The following is a 25,173-nucleotide window of genomic DNA, read 5'->3' as shown; positions in this document are numbered from 1 at the left end:
GACAAACCTGGGAGATTTAGGAGGTATGAAGAAAGGAGAATATAACTTTTGTATTGGTTGTTCAGTTTTCTGTAATGTACTATCCATAACTTTCTTTTATCATGCTTTTTGTTCCAGGAGAAAAAACGAATAGCGATTTGCAATGCTGCACGCCAGTGGGATATTCAGCAAAACAGAGTTCCCACACTTGCTTCAGATCTAGAAAGTCTTGACTGTGCAAGTCCTTCTCATAAACCTTGCCAGATAAACGGGACTACGTCTTATGAATTTCCTAAAGAAGAAAGGTAATCAATTTATGGTATTTAAAATGACAGGGTAAAGGCTGTGCTTACCCTGTTATAGATTAAGATTGTTTAGTATGCTGAACTCAATTTGTATGCCTTCAGTCATTCTGAGCTTAACAGATATGTTTGGTGGTGTAGCAATGAGTTTTGCGATTTGTGGTTGTATACAGATGATTTAAATTGTTAAATTAGATATTTGTCTTAATTGCACTGCACATGCAAGTTTGTCAGTTAAAGGGACACTATGGGCACCCAGACCACTTCAGCTCATTGAAGTAGTCTGGGTAGAGTATCCCTATTGCCCTTAGTGCTGCAATGTAAAACATTGCAGTTTGTCAGGATCGGGACAGGGATCCAACACGCAGAGTACAAAGTGTAGTAGGTACGTATACCGGACCTTAGAATGGCCGGACTTAACGTAAGGAGTAAGTAGAGAATGGTCAGAGGCAAGCCGAGGTCGAGGGAACGAGAAGACAGGTAAGCGAGAGACAAGCCGGGTCAAAGGATAACAGAGATAAGCAGAGTGATACAAACAAGCCGGGTCAGAACCAAAGAGACAATAGACATACTGAGAGCACTGAGTGACTAGACTGGCTAGAACCACGACAGGGCAATGAGCAAATGCGGCAAGCTCTATTAAATACCCCGGTTCTAGGAGGTAATCACACCCCCGACGAGTCCTGGTTCGTGTTCAGGGTTTGAGTGACAGGTCGAGCCGGCTTGGCGTCATGACGTCGGCTACTGAGCGTCACGTCATAAAAGGGCGTGGATCCCTCGCGGCCGGCGTGTAACCGACCGGAGAGACCGCGAGGAACGGAGGAAACAGCCCTTCTGAACGGGAAAACGTCTAAGTCTCTCCTCTTATCAGAGGTAGAGACTACAGGTACCCTGACAGTACCCCCCCCCCCTCAGAAACGCCCACCGGGCGGAAGCATCCGGGACGAGATGGAAAGCGGGATTGAAAAGCCCTGCGGAGGCGAGGAGCATGAACATCCTTCTGAGGTACCCAAGTCCTCTCCTCAGGACCATATCCCTTCCAGTCGACAAGATACTGTAACCTCCCTCGAGAAATTCGAGAATCGATGATGGAGTTGATCTCGTACTCCTCCTGGCCCTCAACCTGAACAGGGCGAGGAGAGGAAACAGTGGAGGAAAATCTGTTGCAAATTAACGGTTTCAGCAAGGAAACATGAAAAGAGTTAGGGATGCGTAAGGCAGATGGAAGTACTAGACGATACGCAACCGGGTTAATACGAGCCAGGACCCTGTAAGGACCAATGTAACGAGGCGCGAACTTCATAGAAGGAACCTTTAAACGAATGTTTTTTGTACTCAACCATACCCTATCACCAGGAACAAAAACAGGAGCCGCCCTTCTGCGTTTATCAGCGTGTTTCTTGAACAACATAGAATTATGTAGGAGAATTTGTCGAGTCTGATCCCACAACTTCCTCAGATTGGCAACATGAACATCAACCGACGGTACCCCTTGGGAAGGAGAGACCGAGGGAAGAATGGAAGGATGAAAGCCATAATTCATGAAAAAGGGGCTAGAACGAGTGGAATCACAAACAAGATTATTGTGTGCGAACTCTGCCCAAGGAATCAAACCGACCCAATCGTCCTGATGTTCGGAGACAAAACAACGCAAATATTGTTCAATTTTTTGATTGGTACGTTCAGCAGCTCCGTTAGACTGAGGGTGATAAGCAGAAGAAAAATTCAATTTGATGCCCAATTGAGAACAGAAAGATCTCCAGAAACGTGAAACAAATTGGGAACCTCTATCAGAAATAATTTCGGAAGGTATCCCATGTAAACGAAAAATTTCTTTAGCGAATATTTCCGCCAATTCAGGAGAAGTCGGAAGTTTAGGTAAAGGCACAAAATGAGCCATCTTAGTAAACCTATCGACTACAGTGAGAATAACAGTCTGTTTTTTAGAAATAGGCAAATCAACAATAAAGTCCATGGCCAAACAGGACCATGGTCTTTCTGGAATGCCCAAGGGCTGTAATAGACCACATGGAAGAGTATGAGGTTGCTTAGTCTTAGTACAGATCTCACACACTGCAATGAAATCCTTAATATCCTTTCGTAAAGAAGGCCACCAGAAATCTTTAGAGATTAAGGAATATGTCTTGCGAATACCAGGATGCCCCGCCACCTTACTCTCGTGGAAACACTGTAAGAGCTCCCTTTGGAGTTCAGGAGGAACGAAGTGTTTTGCCACAGGAGTCTGCCTAGGTGCCAGATGTTGCAACTTCATGATACGGTCAAGCAGTGGAGAATGAATTTTAAGACTTGTGTTGGCGAAAATATTGCACTTGGGGAGTATAGAGGACAACACTGGCTCAGACACAGTAGAAGGTTCATATTGGCGAGACAAAGCATCGGCTTTAGAATTCTTAGAACCAGGTCTGTAAGTGAGTACGTAATTGAAATGGGTGAGAAATAAAGACCAACGAGCTTGCCTGGAGGACAATCGCTTGGCCTCCCCAATATAGGACAAGTTCTTGTGGTCCGTCAAAATAGTAACCGGATGTAAGGTCCCTTCCAATAAATGTCTCCATTCCCTTAAAGCCATGATAACTGCTAGTAGTTCCCTGTCACCAATGTCATATCTGCTCTCCGGGCCAGATAGCTTTTTGGAAAAAAAAACCACATGGATGTAATGGTTTATCCACACCTAACCTTTGGGACAGGATAGCGCCTACACCTGTCTCTGAGGCGTCTACTTCGAGTAGGAAAGGCAGAGTAGTATCAGGGTGAACTCAAATTGGTGCGGAAGCAAAAAGTTCTTTGAGGGTTTTGAAAGCAAGAAGTGCTTCAGTAGACCAATTCTTAGTGTCAGCCCCCTGTCTGGTCATATTGGTGATAGGAGCAATAATTGACGAGTAACCCTTAATGAAGCGCCTATAATAGTTGGAGAATCCAATAAACCTCTGAATGGCCTTGAGACCCTTAGGTAAGGGCCAGTCTAAAATGGACTGGAGTTTATCCGGATCCATCTTAAACCCTTCCCCAGAAATCACATAACCAAGAAAGTTTGTCTGGGACTGATCAAAACTACATTTCTCCAGTTTGCAGTACAAGCCATGTTGAAGAAGTTTGCGCAAAACTCTTCTGACTTGTCTGTGGTGAGTCTCAATGTCCCTAGAATGTATAAGAATATCATCCAGGTATACAATAACGCAGTCCTGTTGAAACTCCCTAAGAACTTCATTGATCAAGTCCTGAAATACTGCCGGCGCATTGCAGAGACCAAAAGGCATTACGGTATACTCGTAGTGCCCATATCGAGTGTTGAACGCCGTCATCCACTCGTGACCCTGCTGAATCCTCACCAAGTTATATGCCCCTCTGAGATCTAACTTGGTGAAAATCTTGGAACCCTTTAAACGATCAAAGAGCTCGGTAATCAAAGGAATCGGGTAGGCATTTCTAACGGTTATTTTGTTCAAACCTCGGTAGTCAATGCAAGGTCTCAGTGTACCATCCTTCTTTTTAACAAAAAAAAAAACAGCCCCGGCAGGGGAGGAAGATCTCCTAATAAATCCTTTGTCTAGATTTTCACGAATATACTCCTCTAGGACTAAGTTCTCTTTAGTAGACAAAGGGTATACATTGCCCCTGGGAGGCATGGTACCAGGGAGTAGATTAATCTTACAATCAAAGGACCTGTGTGTGGGTAAAGTATCGGCCTTCTTTTTGTCAAATACCGCCTTTAAGTCCAGATACAGTGGAGGTATTTGTACTTCTGTAGGGTCGGTAGACTGAGTGGATGCATTAACTATGCAAAGCGGTGAGACTTTCTGTAAACACTTCTCCTGACAATTCTGACCCCATGAGATTATCTCCCCTAATTCCCAATCAATAATAGGGTTATGTCTCTTTAACCAAGAATACCCCAAGACTATGGGAACAGAAGGAGATGAAATGAGCAACAGAGATATGTCTTCCTCGTGTAAAATACCAACAGTTAAGTTAACGGGTATGGTTTCACGAAAAATCACAGGCTCAACTAAAGGTCTACCATCTATGGCCTCAACGGCCAAGGGCGTCTCCCTTAACTGAGATGGAATAGTGTGTTTAGTGACAAAAACTTGGTCGATAAAGCTCTCAGCAGCTCCGGAATCTATCAATGCCACAGTCTCTACTACTCCCCTTTCCCAAGTTAAGGAAACGGGTAGCACAAGCCTATGATCTTTATAATTATGAGTAGAGGACAAAATAGAAACACCCAAGGCCTGTCCTCTAGAGAAACTTAGGTGCGAGCGTTTCCCGATCGATTAGGACAATTTAGGCGTAAATGACCTCTGACTCCACAGTACATACACAGCCCCTCCCTTCTCCTGTACTGTCTCTCCTCTTCTGAGAGATGAGTATTGCCTATCTGCATAGGTTCTGGAAAAGGTAAGGTTTTGATCTCAGGACTTAGAAATGAGGGAGCTAGTTTGAAGGAAGGTCTACAGGTTCTATCTCGAGTGTTCTGTCTCTCTCTTAAGCGTTCATCAATGCGAGTGATAAAAGAAATTAAATCCTCCAAATTCTCAGGAAGCTCTCTAGTAGCAACCTCATCAAGTATTACATCTGATAATCCGTTTAAAAATACGTCTATATAAGCCTGTTCATTCCACTTAACTTCTGCCGCCAAGGACCTGAACTCTAGTGCATACTCCACAAGAGTTTGGTTATCTTGTCTAAGGCGCAACAGTAATCTGGCTGCATTGACCTTTCTACCAGGAGGGTCAAAAGTTCTTCTAAAAGCAGCTACAAAGGCATTATAATTTTATACTAACGGATTATCGTTTTCCCACAACGGATTGGCCCATCTCAGAGCTTTCTCAACGAGTAAGGTGATAATAAATCCGACCTTCGCCCTATCTGTAGGATAGGAACGGGGTTGTAATTCGAAGTGGATACTGATTTGGTTTAAAAAACCTCGACACTTCTCAGGAGAACCACCATAACGTACAGGTGGGGTAATACGAGAGAAGGCACCTACAGTGGCTACCTCTAAACCTGAACTTACAGGGGAGATAGAATTATTACGCATCTCTTCTGGTGGGTTATTAGGATGAGATAATAACGCCTGTAGTGCTAAGGCCATCTGATCCATTCTATGTTCCATGGCGTCAAACCTAGGATCGGAAGGACCAAGCTGACTACTTGTACCTGCAGGATCCATTGGCCCTGTCGTAATGTCAGGATCGGGACAGGGATCCAACACGCAGAGTACAAAGTGTAGTAGGTACGTATACCGGACCTTAGAATGGCCGGACTTAACGTAAGGAGTAAGTAGAGAATGGTCAGAGGCAAGCCGAGGTCGAGGGAACGAGAAGACAGGTAAGCGAGAGACAAGCCGGGTCAAAGGATAACAGAGATAAGCAGAGTGATACAAACAAGCCGGGTCAGAACCAAAGAGACAATAGACAAACGAGCACTGAGTGACTAGACTGGCTAGAACCACGACAGGGCAATGAGCAAATGCGGCAAGCTCTATTAAATACCCCGGTTCTAGGAGGTAATCACACCCCCGACGAGTCCTGGTTCGTGTTCAGGGTTTGAGTGACAGGTCGAGCCAGCTTGGTGTCATGACGTCGGCTACTGAGCGTCACGTCATAAAAGGGCGTGGATCCCTCGCGGCCGGCGTGTAACCGGAGGAAACAGCCCTTCTGAACGGGAAAACGTCTAAGTCTCTCCTCTTATCAGAGGTAGAGACTACAGGTACCCTGACACAGTTTTAGAGAAACCACAATGTGTACATTGCATTACTAAGGCAGCCTCTAGTGGTTGTCTACTAGACAGCCACGAGAGGTACTTCCAGGACTTTTCCAGACTTTAGGTCACCTAACTCACACTCTGCATGCTTTCTTATGGGCAAGGCCTAATTTGCTTGCGGCCATCGCCACTCTGGGTGGGTGGGCCAACCGACTGATGAGGGAGATCGGTGCTGGAATTGGGTAAGTGACTTAAGGATTTTTTTTAACCGTTGCAGCGCCGTGGTGGTAGGGTGCGAGGGAGGGAGGATGGGGCAGAGGGAACTATGGTGCTAGAAATATTGCTTTACTGTAGTTTATCTTTACGACTTGGGAAGTACCAACTGATTAAAGAATAAGCAAGATGTGCTGGAGATTATACATGACGATCTGGCCAAGATGTTAAGAACCCGGTAGGGGTTTAGCTAATGTGCAAATGCTTCCATAGCGCCGGGTTCACTGTGCGGTACAAAAATAGTAAATAAACTTAAAAGAACAGTAAGTGTAACCTTTGGGGAACCTATAAGTCCGTCAAAATTACTGTAATTATAAGGGAAAGCAATGGTCTAACTGGTTGACATAATGCTGACAGTATGGGAAACCTAAAATAAATGAATGAAAAGCAAAAAACCTTTATGTATATATAAGTAACTTAGTGTCCCTTCATTAAAACAAACAAACAGAAATAAATGTGCTGAAGAAAAAGTGCTAATAGTGTGTCGGTGCACAAGTTATTAGTGATTTTCAGTGTTTTATTTCGTGGTGTAATTTCTGCAGAAATTTTCCTCAATTTCAACACGAAAAACAAAAATATGTGCATCAAGTTAGGCTTTATGGGTTTGTTTTTTTTCATTGCATTATTTTTTAGACATTAACTTGATTTCAAATGTAAAATGTATTTGTTTGTGTGAAATGCTAACACAATGTCCACTCAGTTTAATTCTATGTAACATTAGTGCTTATTCAATAGAAAGATTAGGTATTGATGAATAAATTTATATACATTTTGACGACTACTGAAAATAGGAGTATCGAGGCAGCACTTCTCAAATGCTTGAGAGATGAGTCATAAGATGAAATGCGGTATAAATTACCCAGGCTTTACTGAATGCATTAAGAAATGAAAATAAAATCACAGCCTATAATTAGCCTATTTTCTGGGAAAAACACATAAGGTGTTATTTTCTTACTTCTTCTTGTCTGTTGAATTACGTTTTTTGTTTTTTTTTTGGTACAATTTCAATAACTTTAGCTATTTTGCAGCACCTCATCATACATAAGTTGGCTTCCTGCCCCATTCTCATTAAAGTTCTTAATTTATATCTAGAAGTAAAGCTTTGTTTGCAGTTGGTTTACTTCTAAAAAAAAAAGTTCCCTTTTACTTCTTCACTACTGAGTAATTTGCTGATAAAAATACCAGAAACTAGATGCCACTGTGTCACGAGAAATAGCAATTGAAAAGACAAAACAAAACTTTCATGAGCAGGTTATTCTTCAGTGATGGCAAAATAATAAAATCAGTACATCAATAAAGTTTTTTTTTCTTTGAAAGCCCACCAGGCATTTATGGTATATGTAGTTAAACAGTTGACAGCAATTGCTTACATGACATAGGATGTAATGAATGGATGTCTAAGCTAATGGCAGCTGTAGCTCAGTTACTATTAGCTTGGGCCTTGGGATCATTTCTTAATTTTTATTACATGTATATATCTGGTATGGGAACAGATTATCTTCCTTTAAGAGCACCCTGTACCCTATAAAATCACACACATATTACCCATTTTTCAGTAGAGCTTTTCCTGTAACTTTATATTTGACTTTAAGCTTTACTGACAGTTCCATTCATAGATGTGTGAGTGAAGGTGTTAGACATGACCATGACTGAGGCTCATCCACAGTAAGTGTGTGTAGTGGGGGGGGGGGGGGGGGGGATATTATTTGTATAAATATAAAGAAAATAAAACAGGTTGCACCAAATACAATAGTAGTAATACTTAGTAGCAATATCAAAAAGTGTTTGTAAGGTAAATATGTTCCGCAGGTAGTCTAATATTTTCACCAACTTCCATAATATGAAATGAAAATAAGCAACAGGAAAAACAGAATAGTTTGCGTCAAAGGCAAAAAAGAAAAATTATAAAAAATACACTCACAAAAAAGGAGCTATCTATTAACTATCTTTCGTGGTTCCAGTGGCTCAGCCTCCTTGAATTTAATCCAGGCATTCTTGTGTTGGATTATGGCAGATAGCACGGTTTGCGAATGTTAATGAATCACATGGAAATTTCTTTCACAATAATTTATTTTCTGCTCAAACAAAAACTAAAATTTCAGATTTCACTAGAATATATAATTTAATATTTATCAATACTTATTTTCTGCTGTTCATGACTTAATGATTTCTAATTGATCACTTACAAAGAGGATTAATCACCACATTGACATAACTGTTGGCTATTTATTATTAAAAATAACTTGAAAAGTCACAGACAGCACTTTTCTGCCAAATAACCAGTACACCAAAATTGAGTTTATGACTATAGTGTTTGTACACAAGCTGAATACCTCAAACATCTGCCTCAAGTTTTTGACATGTGTACGCAACATGGACCCTCCTTAATTATACCAAATAAAGGACATACACTGATCAGTCACAACATTAAAACCACAGGTGAAGTGATTAACATTGATTATATTGTTACAATATCACCTGTCAGTGGGTGGGATATATTAGACAGAAAGCGAACAGTCAGATCTTGAATTTCATGTGCAGGAAAAATAGGGAAGCGAAAAGATCTGAGTGACTTTGACAAGGGCCAAATAGATGACAACTTGGTCAGAGCATCTCCAAAATGACAAATCTTGTAGGATGTTCCTGGTATCCAGTGGTTAGTGCCTACCAAAAGTGGTGCATGGAAGGACAACCAGTGAACTGGCATCAGGGTCATCGGCACCAAGGCTCATTAATGCATGTAGAGAGCGAAGGCAAGCCTGCCTGGTCCAATCACATAGAAAAGCTACTGATGCTAAAATTGCTGAAAATGTAAAGCTGGCTTTGATAGTTTGCTGCATATGGTTCTCCAAAGCTGCAGACTGGTCAAAAGGCCTAAGATAAAACCCTGTCCACCTCCCAAAGTGGCGTCAGTGGGGATGTGAGCGTAAGAACTGGGTCGTAGAACAATGGAAGAAGGTTGCCTTGTCTTATGAATCACTTTTTCTGTTAGATCAGTTGGATGACTGGGTACTTAGAATAATACACCCTGCCATACTGCAAAAATGTTCAGGAATGGTTTCAGGAATGTTACAAAGAATTCAAGGTGTTGCCTTTGCCTTCAAAGTCCTTAGATCTCAATCCGATTGAGCATCTGTGGGATGTGCTGGAAAAACAAATCCGATTAATGGAGACCCCACCCCGTAACTTGCAGGACTTAAAGGATCTGCTGCTAATGTCTTAATGCCAGATACCAGGAAACACGTTCAGAGGTCTCATGGAGTCCATGCCTCGACACATCAGAGCTATTTTGGCAGCACAAAGGGGACCTAAACGATATTAGGCAATTGGTCTTAATGTTGTGACTGATCAATGTATAGTCTGTGTAATGACGGTACAACATAGCAAAACTGAAAAACAGAACGACTAAATCATGAGTTATGCCTGTTTACAACTCAAAAAACGTTCCTGACTTACGAGTCATTACTACAGTTACGTGGTTCATGAATTTTCTATTGTAATCATGTTTGAAACTGTCTAGCAAGAGCCGAATAATATTATAAAATTGCTTTTGACACCAAATTGTAATATACTCCACAGTGAGAAAAAAGAGATTTGGAACAATTCCAGAGTGTCTTTTTTACACAGATTGAAAAGGTGGCTTGTTAAATTTTAGGCACACCCACATAATTATAAATGAAAAGTAAAAAAAAACATATATTTGGCATGTCATGTTTTTAAGTACGACATATGGTCCATTATTAGGGCTTATTTTGCTGTCATTTTATTTTACACTTAAGTTACGTTTGTGCTAGTTGCAAACATTTTTCAATTCCCTAATGATATTAACATGTTCCTTTACGATATTAGCATGTATTACTTGTACTGAATATTTTTGTATATATCCAATTTCCTTTCTGTTAAGTAGTACTTGCTTGTGTGATAACTGATCTTGCCACCCTCCAAGTTCAAGGTGAGACCTCTTGTTTCAGCTTTTCTCCTACCTTCCCGTTGGCTTAATCCATACACTTATTTAATTGCCCAGTTTTGGAGTTTCGGTTACAGTTTGTCACGATTACAATATGACCCAACACGCAGAACTATGTAATATACAATAAACAATGATAACGTATACCGGGTCTTAGAATGGCCGGACTTAATGTTAACAAAGAATGGTCAAAATAGTAGCCGGGGTCAGGGACACGGAAAGAGACACAAACAAGCCAAAAGTTAAGGATACCAGAAATATGGGGAAGTCAAAATACAAGCAAAAGTTTGAATACCAAAAAGAACTAGAATAGGAATGCACTCTCTGTTAACCAATTAGTGAAAACCACGACAGGGCACTGACCAAATGCTATTTTGAGTTTAAATAACCCTCCTAAGGCTATGATTGGCTTACATAGCCTTTGACCCGGGAACGTGCGTGCACGTTGTTTGCGTGACGTCACCTGCACATTGGCGCCATTTTTGTTGAGGACGGAGATGGGGCTACATAGTTGCTTGGGTCCGCAGCGGCCAGCGTTCATTAAAATGCTGCACCGGTCAGGGATCACTGCATGAGGGTGCAGAATGGCAAGCTGATTTGACTTAGGTAGGTCTTTAATCTTTTTAACAGCGTGACCGCATCGATCGGATGTGGCCACGCTGTATGGAGGCACGGGGGACGTGACAGTTATATTATGTCCCACTCTTAAGCCACAAAAATATTTAAGAATATCCCAATAAATTTTTCCAAACATCATTTAGTAGGCCGTATTTCACAGCCAGTGAATTATTTTACTATCTTTAATTTGCTTACTTCGGAACTTAAGCACTTTAAGTGCCTATAGTACATTTAGCGTCTAACGAACGCTGGTATTTTGTATACCTGTTTGTTCGTAGGCTCCCGAACTGCTAACGATTTAGTGATTATAGCCCGTAGTCCGGAGCGCTGATTCGTACGTTCCCAAGAATCAAAGTGCAGCATGAAAGTAAATCCAGCGGTTCGTCAGTCACATACCCAAACATCAGCCTAGACTAGATGAAGGGTACATCAGAAATATTTTTATATTTTATATTTTATTCAGGCCAGATTGTTTGCTTTTATGCAATTCAGGAGTTCAATATACACACCATGACTCTGCATTTAATACAAAATATTAAAATTCATAACACACACAAAACATATAGGAACCCCCATAAATGTCAGATCCTTGGATAGCCTGGATCTGAGCGCCCAAGTTGTCCAAATAGCGCTCAGATCCCATTAACACACCCGCATCGCCACCATAGTTTCTGTGGTAGCGGCCGGTCAATTTCGGGAGTTCCAAACCGAACAAAACTTCGAACGGTTCCCCTGGCTCATATGTTGGATTTGTTTGCCTTGTTCGTGGGAACAAACCTACCGAACAGCGCTCTCCTGGCATGTCTTTGAAAAGAAACAGGCGTTCGCGAAGTTGATTGGTGTTTGTGGGGTTGAGTGTCCGACTTGGAGTTCCAGACGCTCGAAGACCAAGTCCTGCTGCCTCTTTTCGTGCAACAAAATGGCAACCATTTTCTTCCGCACATGTTGTTCGGTTATATGAACGGCGGCCACACAGGGAGAGCACTGATTCCTGTGGTTTTCTTTGAACTTAATGAGCCAGCGGGTTGTTGGTGTTCAGTAGATTTATCTACCGAACGCAGGAAAATACATTTTGGGAACCAAAGTATGAAGTTTTGTCACTTAGCGTATTTGAGAAGCATGTTTTGTTTACTATTATTTTAAGCAAGTAAATTTTATGGGATTTAAATGTACAAACACAAATATTATTATTCAACAAAATAGTAAGGGCTAGCTTAGTACATCTGATGTCAAGACTCAAGAGGAGAAGGAAGAGGGAGGTATGTTTAAAGAAAAAAATGGAAATAGGTCTATATTATGTTTCTTTTTAAAGTGGCACTGTCACCTTCGGGGGGCAATGACATTGCCAGCAGTGAGGGGCAGGCAAAGGTTAGTGCAGCGGAATGGACGCTTGCCATACACTTTTTATTCCCATTTTTAGGGTGTCCGTATCCCCTGTCGCAGAACTTCCACATATAGTTTGTTTTTCCCTGTTATTTCGTGTAGTTCCTCTTTTGCCGTTCGGGAGACTTTATACGAACAGAATCCCTTTGTCTCCCAAATGGGCACCACCCCTGTGCCCCATTAGAACATTGACACCAACCACTTAAGTGTCGAAACCATAAGGGACACAATTAAAGTGCTTCCCCTGGGTGCCCGCCAGTTTGTTTAACCAAACACGTGGAAGAGAACATGGCGGCCATCTTGTCTCCTGAACGTGGGCAGCGGTTATTGGTTGTCGGGTGCCTGGAACTCTTTTCGCCTAGGCACTCGCGCGAACGCTGGTAAACCCGACACAAACAACTTTCGGGAGATATTAACTACCCAACAGGGGGAGCATTTGTATCCTGAAATAAAGAGATTCCCTTGTATGGTGTTCGCACCAGAACCTCATGAACGGATACCGGCCAGGGCACCAATTTCCCTGGAACTGTTTTGGGCTAGCGCCTCATGTTTGGCCGGTCAAAACTTTACCACGATGCCATTCCCTTTCTGCTGAACCAATCTGAGTCATTCTTGTATATGTTGGACACTCAGATTGGGGCTATCAGGGAATGTACTTTTCGTTGGGTTCTGGGGTATAATTGAGGTACTTTTGGGGTACAAGATATTTTGTTGGATTTTCTGTATCTGGGAGATAATTAAATTAGAGGAGTTTTCTCAGGCAATTATCTCTCAGGCACAGAGGAACCTCGGATTGAAAACCCTGCATTATTTTATGTGAAACTCCTTGCGTGGGACTGGGCATAAAAGCCATGTACGTGCCAATAAACTTCAATTGTACCCCCAGAGCTGTGTGTCGTCCAGTTACTGGGGAGGAGGTGGAAGATTCTTTGACTATTTTGCTTGTTATTGACTGTACTTTGATGTATCCATCGAAGGAGAGTCCCTGATAGGACTAGGGCTTTGCTACAGTGAGTTCTACTTTTCTAAACCTTTCCCTTGCAGTTTTGCATTTGCGCAAGAGTACAGCATTGAGGTTTATGGAGGATCCAGCAAGACCTCCCACTGTCTAGAAGCAAATAGAGCAAATGAAAGTCAAAAAGTTAACATTTTAAATTTGACAAAACATCAATTGAAATACAATAGGTATGTTTATGATTGAGACTAGTTTTCATTGAGTTTTGCATTCATAAAGATGTGCTGAAAGGAAGGCATGAATACAATGCACAATTTCTACTTTATTTGTAAGATCAGAAAATATTGTTCTATCTGATCTTATAAAAAAAAAAAAAAAGGATAAATTCTTACATTTAGTAAGTTACTCGCAGGGATAAACCCAATTTACCAATATATCTAATTTACAAAATCTCATTTCTAAGAGCAAGTATTGTAGTTTACAAAAAAAAGTTTTATTGACATGAACCAGTGTTAAGAGTTGTACACCATATATATTGAAAATGGGACAAAACCGGAATTCTTCCTCCTTAATATTTTTTTTTTTTTTTTAAACAAACTCATCTAAGATAGTGGAACAACTCATCCTAATCAAGTTGTGTGAGATTTGTGTCAATTCATATAGTTTCATTTCCATTCGGAAATTCTATGTCTTAGCCAGGATCTCAAATTTTTTGTGTGTGTGTGTTACAAATTTATAATTTGCATAAAGAAGCAAACTTATAAGTGAAATCCGAGAGATGTTTGTAAGCCAAAGCAATACCTGCCTGGAGCCTCATAGTCTGCCACGTATTTAGAGAGAACTGAACGTATACATTAATGTTACAGGATTACCTCATATGTCAGATTTCCACGCGTACCTCTAAGGCTCAACATCCAAATCCTGTTCTGAAATCGTCCGCATTCCTGCTGAACAAAGCGAGATTTATGCATCGTTACAGTTAATTAGACTGTCAAAATGATTGCACGGCTCCCAGGAGTAATATCTGTGTCACAACCGAAGCACTGTTTAAGGTGTTAAAATACAATAATGTGACCATACCATATTTAATTATGGGAATTAAATGAGCAGTGTCACATATTCTGTGACTGTTTCATAAAAGTCAATGTGAATATTAATAACCTTGGCGGAATGTGTGGTACTAGAAACTGCTAAAAATATTTGAGACATTGTAATGCCACAGTAGAGAAGCAATAGTAATTATTTTAGTTTTGGATTTGTTTTGTCCTTTGCTGTTTTTTTCCGTTTGTTTGTTTTGTTTTGTTGATAATAGCTTATCAAGATAATGCATATTTTAAGAGGTTCTATCAAATTTGAAGCCTCTACTGCAGTAAGATGTGCCGCATTGGTAATTATAACATTTATCTTCAGTTCCATCAGTACTGCCATCTTACTGAGATACTCTACGCATGCAGGTTTTTTCTTGTCATTCCCCACAATCACTTTCTGCAAACATATTATGGGGCTTGAACTACACAATGTAAAAGAAACAAAATATTATCATACACTTTTTTATTTGCGGATTGTTTATTATCATTTTCATGAGGGCAACTTTCTTTTAACCCCTTAACGCAGTTATGGCGTTCTATGCCGTCCCCATTATAATGAGCTTTAAAGCCGTTGGCTTTCTACCCCAGGAGCTCCGGTGGACTTACTTCAGCCGTGATCCTCTTCAGGATGACTACCTGACAGCCCAGGCAGCCCTCACACGGCAAATCTGGCCCCCTATAGCTAGCTGGGGATCTGCCTGCAGGGAGACTGTCTGGGCTGTCAGACAGTCCCCCTGCTGGTGGAAAGTATGAAATAAAAAAAAATTAAACATGTTTAAAATTAAATAAATGTGTGTGCGTGTGTGTGTGTATGTGTGTGTGTGTGTATATATATATATATATATATATATATATATATATACATACATATAATACATATAGATATATATACATATATTAGTATTAAAATACACTTAGAATGAAGTTACATTTATATAAGATATATATATATATATATAATACATATATTTCATATTTATATATGTGTATATATATATATACGTATAATTACAATAATGAATAAATATATATATTTTTTAATTTAAATAAATTATGTATACATATGTAATTTCATTCTAACTGTATTTTGTTTTATTTATATATATATATATATATATAATATATATGTAAAAAAAATACACTTGGATATATATATACAATGTCATTCTATCTATAAAATACAAATAACCGCAAATTTATATATATATATATATATATATATTTGTAGTCGGGGCAATCTAGCCGTAATGATAGTGTAACATAGTATATTTAACCAATAGACATATTCAAATGACACCAGTCGGTTGTGGTGTGCCGGAACCGACAGAGCAGTAGGCCTGTAATAAAAGTGGGCCCACCTTAGAGGGTGATATGAATAGAGGGAGCGGTGGGAGGGGTGACTCGCCAGACTGACCGCGGTAAGGTGGGAGGGGATTGGCAGCCCTTTTAAGGGAATTCAAGCCCCTCCCACAACTACAGGCCAAGGCCTTTACATATATATATATATATAGATAAATATATATATATATATAAAATTACATTAATGATTACATAAGTATACACGTAGAATTTAAATACATATATAGGTATGTATATTAAAATTCTATGTGTATATTTGAGTAATCTTTTAGCATAATTATGTGCTTTTATTAATTAAAATTTGATTGACATGCCTGACAACCAAGGCTGAAAGTGCAGGGAATGTAATTCGCAAGCACTATATTTAACCCTGTAACTTTCCAAGACACCATAAGACCTGTACATGGGGGGTACTGTTTTACTCTGGAGACTTTGTTGAACACAAATATTAGTGTTTTAAAATGGTAAATTGTATTACAACAGTGATATTTTTAGTGAAAGTTACGCTTTTTGCATTTTTTTTACACATGAACAGCACTTTTACTGACGATATTATTGTTGTAATACGTTTTACTGTTTTGAAACACTAATGTTTGTGTTCAGTGAAGTCTCCCAAGTATAACAGTACCCCCATGTATAGATTTTATGGTGTTTTAGAAAGTTAGAGAGTCAAATATAAGGCTTGCATTTCATTTTGCAATACCTTGGGTTGTCTACTTTTGCAAATGGTACGCTATTATGGGGGTAATTCTCATTCCTGGGCTACCACACCGTCTCAAAGGTTACATTAATATCTGGCAAATTTCAATGTGGAAAAAAACGGAAAAATGGAATGTGCTATATTTGACCCTTTAACTTTCCAAAACACTGTAAAAACTGTTAAATGGCGGTACTGTTGTACTCGTGAGATGTTGCTGAATACAAATATGTTCATTTTATTGCAGTAAAAGCTAACAGTATTGTGACATTTACAGCTAAAATGTCAGGCGGAACTACAAATTGTTTTTAAAAATCTTAATTTCTCAGTTTTTTCTATTTTATTCATAATAAATTATGTTTCATATATGAATAGTTCATGAGAAATTAAAGCCCTGTTTCTCCTGAACAAAACAATATATAATAAGTGTGAGTGCACTTAATATGAAAGAGGTGAATTACGGTTGAACAGACATATAGATCAAATTCCATTTTTTGTTTACATTTTGTTTTGATCAGAAAGTGTACAATTGACTCCGTCCCAAAGGGGTTAAATTGCTTTGTACTCCTTCAGAATGTTTAAAAAAAAATTTCATTTATTTTTTTATAACCATATCCGAGTGTATTGTGTTTCCCACTTAGGTTCTGAAAGAATACATGGTCCTTTAAAAAATAAATAAAATAATTAAAAGACATACTCCAGTAATGATTAAAAGACATGTACCCCAATCAACAGATACTACAGACAATAATGTGAGCTGTATCCATTGAGCTGGTGGTGTTATTATTATTATTATTATTATTATTATTATAGAAGTAATATTGTACGTGCACATTTTTACAGTTGTTAACAGGGCTGAAACTAATTATTATTATTATTTTTTTAATATATACATATATATTAACCTGCTTGTGGTATACAATGTGTTTTATTTGATGTATCATTCACTCCCCATAGCAACCTTATACAAGCACAATCTACCAAAAATCAGCAAGGCATGTCCGGAAATCATTCCTTAAGACAGAAAATGTATAACAAGATTGTAAATATTGCTTGCAGCATGTATTTGTGTAGTAACATGATAGTATATGATAGTATAATTGAACTTAAATTCATAACTTAAGAAATGTTACACACAACTAAAACATGGGCTCTAAAGAACTGAGATTGCACAGTTTTCAAGTTTTTAAAACCATTTAGAAAATTAGAGTAAATTCATTTCATATTTTATAATTGTTATAGTTTCGTAGGGCAATAGATTCATGCCATGTCTCTCTTCTAGATTTCTAAAATTGAAGAGAAGAATCTTCTCTGGTGTTTCTATGGTTAAAGCTGTAATCTGCTATGCCATACTTAAAATATCTGTTTGTATGCAATTGTTAATAATTGTTCAGTACCCTGTTCACATGCATGTGCCAGCAGTATAAGATAAATTATCAGTATACCACTGATGTTAATCTGCTTGAGATGTAGGCATAGGACACATTGTGTACTCAAGGGCATGGGTCTGCTCCCCTTATCCCATGTGGCATCACTGATGCAAATGTTTGAAGATTTTAATATATGGGTGGACGTGCAGTGGTTTTTGCTCTGTACGGGTATTGGGGAATGTCTTGCTAGATATCCAAGGCTTGGATGCCAAATGCCTCTTCCAGAGTCCAAATGTATACTTCACTATATTTACTATTTATATGTAGCAGATAAAAAGAAAGCAGAACTGGAAGTGACAGTTCCTAATTCATTAACCCCAGTAAATGCTATTCCTGTAATTACCGGGGCGAATAATGCAGCAGAGGACAATAATAACATACTGTATATGTGTACTGTGGATTTGATACCTCAATTGCCCAGGTATGTAATGGAGAAATGTTGTAGGAAAACATGCATGCTCTGGGTTCCCACAGCAGTGCCATACGCCTGTATGCTTCATGCATGGGTTAATTAATGTACATAGTTTACTGGGCAGAGCATGTAAGAGAAAAGAAAGTATGAAGAATTGTAAAATACTTTTATCAAAGCCACTAGCTAACTTTTAATGAGCTATTATGTTGTACTAAGATCAGAAGCACAACAGTTTGTCCCCCTGTTTCTTACTATTTTTGTTGTTTTGAAATCTGTCTCAGGTGTTTTTTTTTTTTTATACACATTAGAAAAGTATGGATTACTTTTTATTACTCGGACCGTGGTTTACTGCATTCTTATGATGACTATTTCTTTGCAAAGCTCATTCACCCACTTTCCACCAATCAAAAGGATTTACTTACTACCACTGTCTGATTGGCCTCTTGCAAGGTCTGACACAATGGTGGGCATGTTTACTGTGTAACAGTGTTGTGTTGTAAACTAACATTTAGTTTAAACGATGAACGCTCGTGTATTCAAGTACCAGCTTTCCTGTGTCAGTCAAAAGCAATTATCTTCATATGTATATACAGATATGGGCATCTTTTACACAAAGCCATTTGTCATTTTCCAGCCTCGTTACTTTGCATTCCTCCATGCATAACTCTATAACAACTTGCGCGGTGGCCTTGATACCCTTCATTTACATGATCACTAGATAACTCACTGAAAGTATTATAAAATCCTGGAAACAATGAGGGTTTTGCTTAGTTGGTCCTCCGTAAATCAAACATTAGGAGGACAACACTGCCAAATAACTAAGCACGGAAGCAGACTAGATCGGTGTTTGTGCCAACTTTAGTTAAATTACATTGATCCGAGTTTGCAAGCTGGATTAGTAGTGTGATCGAGAGCCTGGCCAGGAGTGTTGACATGAATTAAGAGTAAATGTTTGGCTGAAGATCGCTTGAAATGGCTGCGCAAACTTTCCATAACATAATGAAAACAATTTGTATTAGACGCTAGGGTGACGAGCTGGGTAAAATAATACGTTTAATTTCCAACTACTACTGTGTTTGCTTTGTAAATGAGTAAGATGTTTATCAACTGCAACCACAGGTAAACTAAAACTTTGCACTTTTCAATAACGTCTACTGCCTTAATCAACCCTGTCATTAACACACATGCTGGTTTTCGTCTGACATTCAAATAGCATTAAACGCTTCGAATGCACTATACAAGCAGTTTTATATCTTCACCAGTTCAGACCCAGGTGCATACTTTAACCTGGCCTTCTAATCCCTCACTCGGCTGCTCTATTCCCTCGGTGGTAGAGAATTCTAGTAGTTAAGTCCATCGTCAGGATCCACCCAAGCTTACTTTAACAGTTCCCGTTAGTGTTGGTGCCAAGATTAATCTATGAAGTTAAAGGAGTATCTGCTCTCTTTTGCCAGATGTCTATAAAAAGGGAAAAAGCTATTTTTTTTTTTTGTTTTTTACAACATCTATTTTACTTTATTCATATCTGACACTGCAGTTTTTACATTACAATCTAGGGATATCTTCACTGGCCACTCCTCATATGGCTGCTGGAGGTGCTTCCTGGGGCAGTGCTGCACAGTGTGGCTGACATAGAGTGTCTCCAGGCTCTGCAAGGATAATCTGAACTTCCCCATACAGATGCATTGATTCAATACATCTCTATGAGGAGATGATGATTGGCCAGGGCTGCGTTTGGCTCATGCTGGCTCTGCCCCTAATCTACCTCCTTGACCAGCTCAGCCAATCCAATGCTTTCCTATGTGAAAGCATTGTGTTTGGCTCAGATTATCACTTCTGATGATGTCAGTCAAGCAGTCGGATTAGGGGCAAAGCCAGCAGCAGACTGGAGTAGAAATAAGATTTTACTATAATTAGGGGGGCAATGGGGATCAGAAGGACCAGATGGTGTTTTTAACACAATAGGGTCAGGAATACATGTTTGTGTTCCTGACCTTGTAGTGTTCCTTTAACAATTAATCTGAATGTTAAGATGTACAGTAAAGGGACGTGCACATATTTATTGTTTGCTTGTCTGTGTCACTTGACAAGCGAAGCTCTTCTTTCCTTCAGAAATATGCTTTTATGGTAAATGTTTTGGTCCTGTTTAAGATTAAAATAAACAGCAAAACATCTCCCAAAACAAAGCACTTTACATAATTGCATTGTATGTCATAATAATCTAATATTTTTTTAAAATATTGCACGTGTGCTAATTACAAACTGACACTTGGGTCAGAGTGTTTAAGAAAACTACCTGTTTAAACCCTCTCAAATACTTGGAAAAAAATCAATGAATTTATTTTTAAAATAAGTGACATAGTAACAGATCAGGTATAAATGGTTGCCTTGGTTGGCAAGAAATATTGTGCTTTATTTTGTCATGAGACTTTTGTACATAGACTGTTTATCCGTTTGTTTCTAAATCATTTTTTTAATGTGAAGAACACGTGGTGGTTTGTGAAATAATGATGATCATCTTAATTGCTGTGTTTGAAGTGTCTTATTTTTTTTTGCAGATCAATTGACACAGTGCTCAGCAGTGCAGTGCAAGCTCTTTCTGTCATAGATTCCCACCTTGTGGAACTTGAAGGAGATACACTTTGCCTTTATGGGTCAGGGGCCCTGGAGTCATTGGATAGGACTTGGAGTGTTCAGACTTCGGGGTCAGTCTGCACCGTCTCTTTTACTTTTGTAAATTTTGATGATATAGTACAAGTTCTTCCAAAGCTGAGAATCAAATTTCCAAACGCTACGGTAAGAATAAAGAAAATGCATAACTACATAAAATAAATAATACAATGTAAAGTAATACATCACTCCCTGGAGCGTCCTACAATGCACTAGCATGACCACAAATAAGCCCACCCCTCAGTAGTGCAAAATATAATAGAAAAATCTCCCCATATATATACGTTGGATGTAGACAGGAGGATCAATGTGGTCTTCTTTATCCCAGCATATTAACTTTAAGGGAAAGAAGATAAAAGAACATAGTGTACCACTTTAAAATATAGTAAAACACTTTATTGTCTGCACTTACAACATGCAAGAAGGTTAAAAGCCCATCAGATATTGTTGTGAACTTCTTGGTAGATCTCCCAGTCGGAAATGCAGGAAACCAAATTGAAGAAAACACGAACAAAATAAATTAGAACTCAAATAAAGTCAAAAGTCCGTAAATAAAGTGTTCTTTGCCGCCCTACGCGTTTCGTCCTACGACTTCGTCAGGGGCATCCGGCTGGTGTGATACACTCTGTGTTCTCCCGGTCTTTTAAATATCCCGCCAGAGGGGAAGTCCTTTCTATCCACCACTGAGAATAAGTTCCGCACTCGTGTGAGCGCCTATCGGAAAGTCCGTCTGTTCAACCAATAGGTTGCTCTGTATAATAGTATCTCTCACCTCTCGCGAGAGACCAACCTTCTCACCCCTCAGTAGTGGCAGAGGGTACTGTTGCCTTACGTATCTTTTCTATTTTTCTTATTTCTGTTTTTTACATACAAAAAATAGTGTCAGCAATCTTTGCGACATCAATCATATGCAAGTGATGTATTGTCGTCAGAAGTGTATACTGTTTACCTGAATACCTACCGTTATGTACATTATTATGCTTTGTATGTAAAATTGTGCTGTCTTCTTGTGCAATGTACTTTTATATTATGCTATATAGTTTCCCAGTATGTACTAATTTCTTATAACCACTCTTTTATCATTTAATTTAAATAAGGTGCATAAGTAAACAAAAAAATAATTATATATATATATATATGTGTGTGTGTGTGTGTGTGTGTGTGTGTGTATATATATGTGTGTGTGTGTGTGTGTGTGTGTGTCAGATATTTGCCTAACATGGCTATTGCAGCAGGGGTGGATCATTTTCAAATTCTGCTAATATGAGCTATTCTTTTTTCGTTCCCTCCACCCAATCCTGGTTAGGTATATACACTTGTTTGGCTTCATGTAAGGTGTTCCAAAGACAACCTACCCCTTTAAAGGATGTCATGATTAGTAGAATTTAAACACTAGGCATACTTGGTTAATGTATTGGCATGCCCTAACTTGCATTTAAGTAAATTATATTAATGTTATCAGCCTTTATGCATTATTTTAAAGTATGTCTTCTTTGCTGTTAGAGCAGTCACAATACATTTCCAACAAATAATTTTATAATCAGTGTATTCTTCTATGTTTCTTATTTTAATTAATTGTTGTATACATGTATACAATAAAATGAGCATATTTCCTTTTTCTGTGAAAGACAGATATATTTGTTACATTACACACACAAGGTTATTGGCATTCAGATATTAGAAAATGTGTAGAGTAGCAGTAGTTAATAAGAGTGAATATTTTAAATGTCAGCCTTTGCTTTATGCCTGTGTTGTTTAGTGTTTTTTGTATGTTTGCGTTTAAATTTGATTAGACGAGTCGATGTAGCTTGGAGAGATCCTATTAAATTATTACCGGTAACTATACTGTAAATATGAGATATACAACTTCCAATAAGCACTGGCAACATGTGAGACCCAAAATGTTTTAACTGTACAGTCCATGGTTGGTTTCTTGTCACTTGTGCTTTTGGTACATAACCCATGCTTAGGTTTAAAAAAAAAAAAAAAAAAAAGCTGCAGAGATCCTATTACATTTTAATATTGTTATTATATGCTTAATAAGGCATCTGGTAATGGGCTGTCAGTTGACTGATGTAATAGCCTAACCAGTTTATGAATAGTTTAGTTTCGGGGTTGCTGCACTGGAAGGGAGGAATTAGTGGTGGTGCACCCAGAATATACATTTCTTAACAATGGTGCTGCTGTAGAGACATGTATTCAAAATGCATCTGAATTGAACAATTAATTCAATTCATAGCTCTGTTTCCAATCATATGATGCTACATAAAATCACCTGTGCTAAACTGCAAATGTAGTCACACTAAAAGGCCACATTGTAAAGTACGCCAAGTATCCCAACACTTATTTTAAAATGGGAGATAAACATGCTGACTACAAAATCCACTGACTAAACTGCTTCTACGGCTCTGTGCTCACTCTTATTAGTAAAAAAAATCTGTCAATAAAATTAATAGGTATGGGGTGGTCTGATCCTTTTTAAATTATTTAATATTGCAAATGTGATTTTTATTAGGCATCTGGTCATGAGAATCCATTGCGCCAAGTTGAAATCTATCAGCTTGGGTGTCTATTTTCTGATACAAAGCTTAGGACATGTTCGTGTTTACTCCTGTTACCTGTTTGTGTTTATACCTTTAGCCTTGTTTAGGGAAATTGGTTACGGTTCTCCAAGTGGCCACACACAATAGATGATTGATATGACCTTTATTTACTTTGTGATTATTGGACTTGCTATCTTAATTAAACAGGTTTGCTAATCATTTAATGTTTCTATTTTTGTTGACTCATAGCACCTAAAATTTAAAGAGACCAATTTGAGCAGCCTACATCAGTTCAATGCCTTGTCTCAGCTACGTCGGCTTGATCAGTTGACTTTGGATCCTCAGGGAAACCCTGTTGTTAACTTTAGTTTGTGGAAATTCTATGTTCTTTTTAGACTGAACAACTTCAACATACAGAAAATTAATGATGTCGAGGTAAGAAGAATCAAGGAAAACAAAATAGAAATCATAATATATAACCCTGTTTATAACAAAAGGGTCATGTGTGGTCATCAAAAGGTTCATACTGTGAATTTTAAACTTTTACTGCACATAAGATTTTATTCACTGAACAGTGAGTTTTAGTGAATTGAAAACTGAATTGCAAATCAGCTGTTTTTCTACATTTTACAATTAGTTTTTAAGTCAGCAACATAAATTGTTTGCTTAAAGGAACACTGCAGGGTCAGGGACACAAACATCTATTCCTGATCTTATTGTGTTAAAACCACTATTTAGGTGGCTTGCACCCCGTCCTCCCCCCCTTCCTTCACCTCCTTAAAAGGTAATAAAACTTACCATATTTTGAACACTTCCTGCGTTGCCCACGCCCCTGATCCGCCTCCTTGGTGACATCATCAGAATTTATGATTTCAGCCAATGCATCTGAGGAGTGGCCATTGGAGGTATCCCTAGGGGGGGGCAATGTAAACACTGCTTTTTCTTTGAAAAGGCAGTGTTTGCATGAAAAAGCCTGCAGGGAATGATTATACTCACCAGAACAACTACATTAAGCTGTAGTTATTCTGGTGACTATAGTGTCCCTTCAATAAACGTCTCACATATACTGATGGTTTTTAAGGTAAAGGCTCTACGACACCTAGACATATGTAGGTTTATTCACAAAACAACAGATTGTAGCTTTTTGAAAACTAATTGCAAAATTTTGTCAAAATTGCTCATTTAAAAAATAAAAAAAAAAGATAGAAACTAAACAATTCCTACATAGGTCTCTAATTTAATATTTTCAGATACGCTTTTTAAATGATTTACTATTTTTGGGTACACTTTTAAAATATTTTCTTTTCTAAAATATCAAAATATATATAAAAAATATATTTTTGAAAATATTCAATATTTTGTAACGTTTATCCAAATATATTAATTATTTGAAAAGCTTAACCAAAAATTGGGGCCTAGTTAGAGCTGTGATATGTTTTTATGTAATAACGGGGTTATTCAGTAAACACCGTCCAAATTGTCAAAATTACCAAATTCTGACCACATTGACAATTTTTATATTTCGCAATTCAGTTGGCCCAAGCATATCTTTATCAATTGCCCGGATGCATTTGGATTAGCGTCTAAACACTATACAAAAAAATAGGACCAAATGCATCCAGTAGAATGTCCATTTGCAACTAATCATTTACCTAGTGGATTTTTAAATATTTGCCTGCTTGATGTAAGCAGGCAAATGGTTTTGCTTTAATTATTTAATCATTTGAAACCTGGGCCTAAATTTAAAACCTCGACTAGATTTGCAGGAAT

At 38.5% G+C, this 25,173-nt stretch overlaps 1 protein-coding gene across 1 annotated transcript in view; it reads left to right on the top strand.

Moving 5' to 3' along the window:
- The window catches only part of LRRC49 (leucine rich repeat containing 49), a 128,807-nt gene that overhangs the window by 81,974 nt on the left and 21,660 nt on the right, over positions 1-25,173 (top strand). The window contains exons 12-14 of the mRNA XM_063449127.1: positions 118-284; positions 20,749-20,986; positions 23,653-23,838. Of these exons, the coding sequence (XP_063305197.1) occupies positions 118-284; positions 20,749-20,986; positions 23,653-23,838 (591 nt within the window). The remainder of the gene's footprint in view (positions 1-117; positions 285-20,748; positions 20,987-23,652; positions 23,839-25,173) is intronic.

The sequence above is a fragment of the Pelobates fuscus genome, chromosome 3, assembly GCF_036172605.1.
Source record: "Pelobates fuscus isolate aPelFus1 chromosome 3, aPelFus1.pri, whole genome shotgun sequence".
NCBI lineage: Eukaryota > Metazoa > Chordata > Amphibia > Anura > Pelobatidae > Pelobates > Pelobates fuscus.
The sequence above is the reverse complement of the archived record's forward strand: the minus strand, read 5'-3'. Positions and strand labels throughout refer to the sequence as shown.